This window comes from Amblyomma mixtum, chromosome 3, assembly GCF_055824585.1.
Source record: "Amblyomma mixtum isolate Tamu chromosome 3, ASM5582458v1, whole genome shotgun sequence".
Lineage (NCBI taxonomy): Eukaryota > Metazoa > Arthropoda > Arachnida > Ixodida > Ixodidae > Amblyomma > Amblyomma mixtum.
Genome location: NC_143014.1, coordinates 127,684,607 through 127,695,464, shown reverse-complemented (window position 1 = coordinate 127,695,464; position 10,858 = coordinate 127,684,607). Strand labels below are relative to the sequence as shown.

At 44.5% G+C, this 10,858-nt stretch overlaps 1 protein-coding gene across 1 annotated transcript in view; it reads left to right on the top strand.

Annotated features, from left to right (window-relative positions):
- Positions 1–2,487: 2,487 nt before the first annotated feature.
- Positions 2,488–10,858, top strand: part of LOC149351777 (cytochrome P450 4V2-like) — a 34,297-nt gene continuing 25,926 nt past the window's right edge. The window contains exon 1 of the mRNA XM_089577087.1: positions 2,488–2,698. Within this exon, the coding sequence (XP_089433213.1) occupies positions 2,488–2,698 (211 nt within the window). The remainder of the gene's footprint in view (positions 2,699–10,858) is intronic.

The following is a 10,858-nucleotide window of genomic DNA, read 5'->3' as shown; positions in this document are numbered from 1 at the left end:
ATGCCCGCTTTCACAAGAATCCAAATAGCTTCACACCCGAACGATTTCTGACCGACGACACTTGCCCTCACTCGTACGCCTACATGCCTTTCTCTGGCGGACAGAGAAACTGCCTAGGTAGCACACCTTTCATGTCACGTCCTTAAAGACCAACAATAGCCTCAGTGAAAATATTGGTTTGTGGCCGCACAAAACAAAAGAAAGCGCTACGAATAAAACTGCTTGTATAGACGGGCCACACACCGAACAACGCACGAGATAGCTGGGGCAAATAATGCTACGTGCAGAGCCTCACGCCAATATCCTATTTCAAGTGCTTCACGCGCTCCTGTAAGCAGCTCGATCATTTGAGCGTGTAACTCCAGGTAAGCATCGTAAAAAGTATGACATTGAGTAGATCACAGGTAAAACTTCTGTGCAAGTGGCTGGATGTCAGAAAACCTAAAGGCAACTTGTTTTCTCATGGGGCTCTCGCCGCGATGGTTCATGATTTTCTAGAATCTGGATTCACAGCCGCCATCAAAGAAGTCTGCGCGCTCATCCACAATTTGTTATCTCCTTCCTCTTTTATGCCTGCTCGCAAAAACACATAGTCGCACCTTTTGTAACCATGACACATGTTTTCAAGTCAGCGTTTCGCCCTGCAGGAAGCAAAGGTGGTCGTCGCCCAAATTATAATCCTTTTCGAAATTAAATCCAAACTGCCTGAGAAGGAACTTCAGTTGGAACTTAAAATTGTTCTCAAATCTTCTCAGTGACTCAGAGTGAGACTCACCAGAAGAGCTCGCACCGAAGCGTCACAAGACCACACGCAGTGACCGGCTGCAATGATATCAAGTCTGTGAATAAAGACACAATTTTGATGTCTCTTTCTCTCACAGCGGCCGTCGTAGAATTGTTTCAAAGCTAACATAATGGGCTTTGATAATGTCACCGAGAACAAAGCACACAATGGATGAGCCTAGTAAGCAGTGTATTACCATGCTCTGATACTTCAGGGACACGGATTGAACTCCCGGAAATTTTCCATCAGTTATTAATAACATTCGCCGGCCTGGTGCCTTAGTGGTTTTGGCGCTCGGCTGCTGACCCGAAAGATGTGGGTTCGATCCCGGCCGCGGCGGTCCAATTTCAATGAAGGCAAAATTCTACAGGCCCGTTTACTCTCCGATGACTGTGCACGTTAAGAACCACACGTGGTTGAAATATCTGGAGTCCTTCACTACGGCGTTCCTCATAGCCTGAGTCGCTTTGAGACGTTAAACCTCCGTAAACCACAGCACTTAATAACACTAATTTTTTTTTATTTCGTCGAATTATATTTGACAAAAAACTACGAGGCACAATCGCACCAACGTGGTGCAATGAAGGTGCAATGATGAATGGACTGACGCTGAATGAGAATGTGCGAATTGACTTTTGTGACAAATAAAGCTTTCATTTCCGTCAACTCTTTATAGACAAAATGGGCTATGAAGTGCTGGTGCTTGAAAACGCTCGAAACAAAAATGCCTTTACAAAATACTGTCCACTTGCGGCCCGTTATCATTTCGAAAATAAAGATCCATTATTATTCCAAAAATTTCGCTAAGCGTTTTCTTCTTTCCAACTTTTGCTCTTTCTAATTTACCATTCAAAACCCACATGTCATCTGAGTTGTGACATGCGGAAAGCGAAATAGAGTGTATAAGTGGCAAAATCATGTTCGTTATGCATCTGGAGCTGTATATAGTATTGTGTAAGAAAACATTTCTGATTTTTGAGATCGTTAATGCACGTAATATACTCACAGAAACGCGTATAAACATCGTAGCAGTTCCGTAAACTATACATTCAGCTGCGCAATAAATTTGTTTTTTTTTGTTTATACATCTATATGCCTGTGCGCTACAGTTTCAATACACAATTCCTTTTGTTGAGACTGTGGCGCAGGTTAAGATAATGCTGAAATCACTTTTCCGAATGAGATGGATAACGGAGCTGGAAAGGCTAGACACGCACCTTAAGGCTCTCCTTAAGCGTTCTAGCGTGAGTTTCTCAGATCACCGTGAAGGAAAATCTGACTAATTAAGGGAAAACAGAATAAAGACTCGCGGTCACGATGGCGACGTTACTGGCGGAAGAAGAGCTGTGCAAACACGTGATGACGCAGAGACGAGACATTCACGGACGAGTGAACACACGCACAGGATCAATTGTGTTGAGAATCGCAGAAGAGCCAGCTTCCAGTCAAATATGCGCCGACATTGCAACCGACCTTGCTTCATGGGCGTTGTTCGTACCGGAAGACTTCACCCAACCGTTGGCGAGGTTCTGCGACACAGCCGCGCCACCATTCTTCACCGGGCACTGCGTCGAGACGGGTTCTATTTCTGAATTTTCGGCTTCCACCGCTTAATTCGCATTTAAGGCTGCTTTAAAACTTGCCACTAAGCGGTTTTAAGGCTCAAAAGAAGGAAAAAAATATACTGTAGTCCCTAACCAGTCATGGAATACGTACTTACAGCTACAAAGCTCGCAGCCGTGATTGCATTGGTCCCAATCATTTTCTTCATCGGTAAGCAAGCGCTGCAATGGTTTAGAATGTACTACTACCTCCGGCACTTACCTCATGTAGAGGAGCGCTGGCCCTTCTCTCTCCTTCACGACACTTGGGCAGCTCTACGACAAATGGATAGGCACCTTCCCATCACTGCAAGTGAGTACTGTGCTGAGCATCTGAATGGTGGTGGAGTGGAGCCTCCGTAACGATTCCATCTGAAATAACTTGATATGACGCATAACGAGTCTCCACGTTAACTTTGAAACCAAACAAATTCTCTTGAATAGTCGAGCGTATTGTTTCCGGTCTTCCGTTTTCTCTTTTGTAAAGCGGGCAAATTTCCAAGAAGTGGCTGTTTCAATACGCGAAACTTCTCGTATTAGACTTCCTTCCGGCCAGATTGCGCAGACTGCTGTGCATAAAAGCTGAACTTGGTGGATAGACTAAGCAAGAGCAGCCTCTTCTCTTTAAGAGTTGCTTTTACTGTGGACTGCAGAATCTCTTCTAGAGGGCATTTTGTTCGCTTTGCTTGGTGAATCTTAGCTGATGAATACAGCATTTTCTTCCTTAACTTCAGTTGCATGCCTATTTTTTTACGTTAAAGTGATTTATTACTGCATTGTGCCGAGCATGTGTCTATTTAGTTTTTACGTCAAAAACTTCGTTTCCAAAATCATGAGTTTCCATGATTTTGGAAACGACAGCACAACTTTGTTAAGGCGCTTTACTCTTAACTTCTGTACCCGTTACTGCAAAGTCACTGACTTTTAGACACCATGTGGAATAATGATCCGGCCCAGCCCTTAACTCCGAACATGTTTCGAGAGTTTGAAGTTATGAACGCTAATGATAACAACTCATTCAACGCTTTGTCGAACCGAAAACATCGAAGTAGACGCACACTTGAGAGCTAACTTCATCGCAGAAATTCTGATAGGTGACTTTTCCGAAGGCTTGGCAGTTAGCGCTTCGCTTCAAGAACTACAAGCGGGCCCAAAATAATGTACCTAATATTGACTACATGCCTGTAAGAAGGTTACGAATAGACGTTTCCTTACTTACCGCACATAGGATAGGAATGAAGCACTCTGCTACAAAGAATCTTAACTTTCTTACCATGACCAAAAAGAAAATAGCAGGAACCAGAAATTTACGGACACAAAATAATTTCTATAGAAGGTTGATGTTTGCAGAGCCTTCAAATGTTATTCCATAGCTTTCATTCTCCTTTTTACAGCGCAACACTGTACCCTTCACTAGCCCAAGCGATGATTGAATGGAATGCTGATAATTCAAAAGTTTATACTTGAATTTTACGCAGTCCCATACATGCCTTCAGCGGTTCAATTACAAGGTTCAATTCATTCTGTTGAGTGCAATGTGAATGCGGCCGCCGATTCGACACCGATTGTAATTGTGACACAACTGGTGGAAATTGTAAGGTACTGTTATTAAAATACTGAAAGTACGCTCCATTCTTCGGACGCTTAGTAAAATCTTTCCTTTATAGTGTTTCCATCGATCGTATCCTGTAGTTAAGGCTGCCATAGAAAACCAATGGGTAAAGTTTTCGGCGATAGCAAAAACGCTAATAGCGACAAATGCAAGCCTGCTTAGGGGAGATCTGTTGATATATTGACTGATACACTGAAATCTTGAGATATATGAAAAAATTGCGTTCATAAACTATTTCCGCTTCAAAAACGCGCTTGTCTAGAAGTTCTGGGTACCTGCGCTCTATAAACTGCCATCTGTAATAATTATCCCCCAATCCTACGCTGAAATTGCTTACTAGGGGCCTTCAGGCGAAAAAGTAATTTATAATCGTAATAGCCCGCCGCGGTGGCTCAGTGGTTACGGCGCTCGGCTGCTGACCCGAAAGACGTGGGTTCGATCCCGGCCGCGGCGGCCGAATTTCGATGGAGGCGAAATGCTAGAGGCCCGTGTACTGTGCGATGTCAGTGCACGTTAAAGAACCCCAGGTGGTCGAAATTTCCGGAGCCCTTCACTACGGCGTCCCTCATAGCCTGAGTTGCTTTGGGACGTTAAACCCCCATAAAACGAATCATAATTGTGATGATCAAACCGTGACAACAGTGTTCGAACAGATATCGCTGCCTTTCATTCAGAAACCATTCATGAAAATTTACTGAACAATTTTAGTAACGTTCAGCTATTTCACGCTGGTTGACGATGCCGTGATTGTAAGCTGTGATCTCTAGCAACGGTGCGAATTTCATCGGTGTTTGGTGGCTTCATCGCGTCTCCTATGAAGTTGCTGATGTGTGACGCGGTTACACGTGCGGCTACCACTGAAATAAGCAGTATCTTTAAGGGTGTGTGGCAAGCCGAGGACGCCAAGGTGAATTTGCTGGCGCTTAACTGATGTTCAAATGCCTCATACTACCATCATCCTCTTTCACATCTATTTAGCGGGCGCATCATATGTGATCCTGGCACGGCTGTTTCATATCGGCATCGCGAGCTTGCACATCAGCCTACTTTAATTTCACTACATTTACGATTAACGTCCTGACCTGGAATTTTCTTATGTTCCTTAGCGCTGAACTTTGCGAGCGTAGCATACAGTTCAGATAAATGTTTAAAAACAAATAAAGAAAACGCAGTCCCCAGATGATTTCTAACTATTTGGTAAAGTTAATATTGGTGAATCTGAGTACTCTCCTTCTCTCCTAGGCAGACAGTACTATTGAGGCATTGCTGAAACCTGCTTTTTTGCCTCCCTGATGTTGCCGTTTAGTTTCGCTGATACTAAACGTGCAATCCAGACTTGCTAGCAATATAACTTCGATGGTGGCGACACTGTCTTATCTGCCGTCAAAAATTTTGCACGCCATCGACGAACAATTAGTGAAATTTTCATTCCATACATATCAAAACGGACGACAAAACAGTGTCTAAAGTTCTTATACTTTGACTCTTCAAATAGTACCTCGCCACAGGACGAGGAAATATGGAAACACACTTTCAGGCGTTGAGGTGAAATACAGATATTGATTTACAATATCTCGAGAATACATTTACTTAATTGCATTCAATTTCAGGTGCGGTTTCTCGTGGTGTTTTGTATCGTGTGAGAGTTAATGTTCACAAAGACTAACTAAACTCATAAAAACACTGGGATTAAAAATAAAGAAGATACACATGAAACCGCGACCATAGTAGCCAAAACGAAGAACAGTCGCATAAAATTAACACGCAAAACTCATGGAGGCATGAACAATTTTACAAACGTCATTATACCTGCTATGCCCATGGTGTGCAGGTCGAGGATTTGGGTTCGATTGAAAATTCATACCCTTTTAATCCACGAGAAATACTTCACCCTCAAAATTTTTTTCCTAGGAATTGAATTTTTTATCGTTTAAAAGCACTTGAAAGAATGAAGCTCACCAGAATACAATTCAAACAAAAAAATTACGGAAATCAGGGTCTTGACAATGGTGCAGTTCGTTATTTTTCAATATTTACGAAATTTGGGAAATAATATGGGATGGCATATGGAGCAAATTTATTTTTGCCTCTATTTATTGTCTACTGTGACCCCTTGGGAGAACTTAGTCATTGGGTTTTGTTTATTTTTAAAAATGAAAAACATTATTCTTTTTTAAGCTTCAGTTCCTTTTTTTCCCAGTAAGCAGTCATCTTCCAGAAAAATAAATTTAAGCCTGGGTGTTCAGTTCATACCAAGCAATTCTGGACAAAGGCATTTTTGAATCAGAAAGTGTTTGACCGCTTTTTTTTCATATATTATAATATTTCACTATAACATTTAATATATCCACAGTTCTCCCACCGACCGGCCGGCATTTTTTTGCTATCGTCTGAAGTGTTCCTTATTGGCTTTCTATGGCTGCCTTAACTGCTCGAGGCGAGCAGTGTAAAAACTTTAAAAGAAAGATTTTTCTACTCATCACAAGAATGGACCATTACCTTCAATACCTCCATAAGGGTACTTACAATTTTCTAATATTCAAAATTTTCGTTCCAGAATGTTGTTCATATTTTTTGTCGCGACACAGAGATAAATGGGCATACAGCGTCTATTATCCTCATGTTTTGACGTCGGTTAAGCGCACTGATGGTCGAAAGAAAAAATTCGGCAGAGAAGACTGCTTACGTATTAGAATACCAAAGGTTGGTTGGTTTATGGGGTTTAACGTCCCAAAGCGACTAAGGCTATGAGAGACGCCGTAGTGGAGGGCTCCGGAAATTTCGACCACCTGGGGTTCTTTAGCGTGCACTGACATCGCACAGTACACGGGCCTCGAATTTCTCCTCCAAAGAAATTCCAGCCGCCGCGGCCGGGATCGAACCCGCGTCTTTCGGGCCAGCAGCCGAGCACCATAGCCACGGAGCCACCGCGGCGGCAATACCAAAGCATTACTGTCCTTGGGTGCACTGGCCCCCACTCACACACACTCACACACACGTACGTATGACACCACCCGGAACGCTGTACGTCAAACGGTTGCAACACAATTTTGTACGGAAATGGTTCCTTGATGAAGGGAGCTGGCGCAGTAACTCTCTCACATATCGGTTGACAACTCAACCACACCTTAAGGGAAGGGGTGAAGAGTCTTAGGAGGCATACAATTGAAGTTGTATATGTCATCAGTTCGAATCCCTGATACAAGCTAGCTTCTAACATGATTAGCACATGTAAGCTATATGCAACGAGAAATCGTATAGACCTTATGCAAAACTGCTGCCATCTACCGGAAGAAAACCGAAACGAGCAAGCGGCGTCATGTTGGGGGCTTGTGGTCACTGATGCAACGTAGTTTTTTTTTATTTTTTCTTGTTTATTTAGTTTTTTTAAGAGCTTTTGGTGGCTTTCGTGCTTTTTTTGGCTTGGAGAATGCAAACACTGATGGTACAGCCGTGTCAGTTAGCATCCGGCGCCCGCTAGTTATGCTCCTCAGGAAGTCATTTTCTGTGAAATGCTTTTAGCAGATGCGGGCAGTCGCAATGTTGACGTGGGATCCCTCTTTATGGCGATTAGCCATGCTTTGCGCATATTCAACTCATCTGGGATGCAGTGGAAAGGCACCTGGAAGAGAAAAATGCAGTAAAATATGCTGCATACGAGGAAATATTTTTTTGTACGTTTGGCTCAACGCATGCTTTGCTCAACATCTTGTTTACATTAGAACAAAGAAGAGCTTTTGTAGTTATGGTCGTCTGAAAACTGCTGCTTAATGCACAATTGCAAGATAACTTCGTGCACCATGCTACAGTGAGGTTAGTTAATAAGTCAGAACAACAATTATTCGAGCATTAGGGACGTTATGAGCTGTTTTCAAATTTACATAAAGCCTAAAATGCCTGGTGATAGCATAGCCACCTGATCAACCCATTGCGGTGGGTCAGTGGCTAAGGCGTTGTGCCTAAGGACGTGGATTCGATCCCGGCTGCAGTAATCTAACGTTGGGCTGCAGCGGCCGTTTGTCTGATCGAGGCGAAAAATGAAAACGCACGTTTTCAGGTAGTCAAAATTAATCCAATGCAATCCTACTGCGCGCCCCATAGCCCAGGTGTAGGTTCGGCGCGTTAAAATAAAAAAAAAACGACCTGAACATCTGTGTTGCTCGTATTTCTGCGCCCCACGATAGTAGGTATTCGGCAAAGTGATGGCCCGACCATGACTGCTGACGCTGCACTGTGGGTCACACCATCGCTTGGAAAATACTATCTTCACAAAATACGCTACGATCGAGCAGCCGACAACGAACGGTAAATGATCGATTTACGCTGCCCACTGCGTATACGCTAGTTACTGACACGAGCTACGCGAAGGTCCGTTGCGGATCTGTTCGGCTGTGAAACTTCGTAAATTTAAGATTGCATAAGACTTGCATAAAAGCAAACCGAAGGTTCAGGATAAAAAAAAAAACAGGCACATGAAGCCCAGCGGCAGACGCAAAACTAATCCCGCATGAGAAACTACTAGCTGACCTACGCAGCGCGCCGTAACTTCTAGCAGGCAGGAGCGCTCCTCGGCAAATACAAGATAAGCAAACAGCCCCTTTATGAGCCTTTTTAGTTCTGCAAATGTTACTTGTGTTGTGACTTCGTCTACGATCTAATTATGAACTCTCGAAAAGCTTTCGAGACCCGCAAGAGTCTTCCCGCTGCCTCGCATCGTGCTTCAGGCGAGAAACAAAAATAAAAAAAAACGTGCACGAAGCTAGCACTGTTACCTTGTTTCCTTGGTTACCATTGAGTCCTCTTTGTGTACAGCAAGGTACAGAGCGATATTTGGGCATCTTGGACGACGATAAATGCCAGCGTGCGTGTCGCTATTCCCGTACTGCCATATACTGCGGCATCCGGAAGCCCCCAACATGGCGGAAACGCGTGCGGTCAACGCTAGGGGGCGCCAGTTTTTGCATAAGGTCTATAGCACCGCCCGGAACGCTGTACGACAATTGGTTGCGTTGTAATTTTGGTACGAATGTTGTCGGGAAAACTGCCTCCATATGCAGGCTGGCCAGCGGTGAGTATATATAGACGAACGACATTAGTATTTCTAGAAGTGGCGCTGCTCAGCTTGCTTTGTGCGTCATACGGCTGCTTGGTGACGTCACCCTATTTATCTTGCATCGCTGGGATTTCCTGTACCATCGTCGAGTACACACAAATACGCACGCACGCACACACAGGCCTCCGGCTATTTTCGGATTGGTACAGTAATGGTTTTGCAATAAATAACGGACCCCGCGGTGGCTCAGTGGTTATGGTGCTCGGCAGCTGACCCGAAAGACGCGGATTCGATCCCGGCCGCGGCGGTTGAATTTCTTTGGAGGAAAAATTCTAGAGGCCCGTGTGCTATGCGATGTCAGTGCACGTTAAAGAACCCCAGGTGGTCGATATTTCCGGAGCCCTGCACTACGGCGTCTCTCATAGCCTTAGTCGCCTTGGGACGTTAAACCCCATAAACCAACCAACCAATAAACAACTAGCTATCACCCACAAGATTTATAAACAACAAACAGTAGAACGCTGTATGCAGTAAATTTTGTTTCAGGAAATAGAAAAGTTCTCGAAGTATAGCAGAAGTTACATGGTTCAGAGCGGTGCAAGTCAGAATGGCCCCTTATGTCGCATACCTTCCTCTCTGGGAAAGGAAATGTCACGAAATGTTTCGCTGTGTATTCCAATTTCTAAATATGCAATGCTCTTGCTATTTCCGCATTCGAGACCTAAGTTATCAAATCCCTAAGCAGTCCTAAAAGAATGAAAAGGCAGGAGCATTTATTATTTTTTAACTTGGCACAGTATAAAGGCACAAAGACCTTAGTAAACCGCTGTCATTATGAAGTTAACTGCCGTAGAGTTATGAAGTTAACTGCCGTGAAGTTAACTGCCGCTTGGCGTATGTTTCAGGCAGCTGTTTCACAGGCGGTGTGTTTCAAATGCTGTTTCATACTCACAGGGAAACTGGGAGCGCGCGGCTTCTGCGTTTCGCGAAGCGCTGCCGCCAATAGCCGGGCAGAACCGGCGGCAAAGGCGCATGCGCAGTGAGCACGTCCGGCTACTCTTACCAAGCATGCGCCTTGTTCCGCTAATTCTCGCTGGGTGTCAGCGGCAGTGGTTCTCGAAGCGCGGAGGACACGCGTTCCCAGTTTCCGTGTGAGTGTATGGTAGAATAGGTGCACCAACATGATAGAATAGGTGCAAAATTTTCATACAGAAGATAAAAATGCACACTATTGCATCATTAATCCGAGGAAAACCTCAGCAAAGAAAAAAAAGAATGTTGCCACTATTTTCGACACATTAAGGACACACATGCACGACGCTTGCAAGGACGGCATGCAAGTACCCCAGTGTGTGGCTGCATTCCCAGGCCTTGCAGGCTGCACACTAGCAGCAGCACTCGTGTAAGCTCATGGTTCATCGGAACATTAAGTGGGACCGCGACCTCAGCGACGATGGTGGGTTAAATTTCAAGTTGCTAGCGTCTTTATGCCGTTGAAATCTTTCTCTCCTAAGAACAACCTGTATATACTGCAAATAATATGCGCTTCCCGTTGAGAAAGGCTACTCTGTAATAACACACTTATTACATGAATAATACACTCACGGCCACCGCAGCGGTGGCCTAGTGGTTGAGCATCCGCCTCGCATGCGCGAGGTGCGGGGTTCAATCCCCAGTGCTGCCGGATATCCACCGATGATACAATGGGCACACGCCTCCCTCGGCCTGGTGCTCGGCTTATTCAGGGTGAAGGGCTTGGGAAATCGGTCTTTCACCCCACCTTGAGCAAACGAAAATACCTTGTGCCA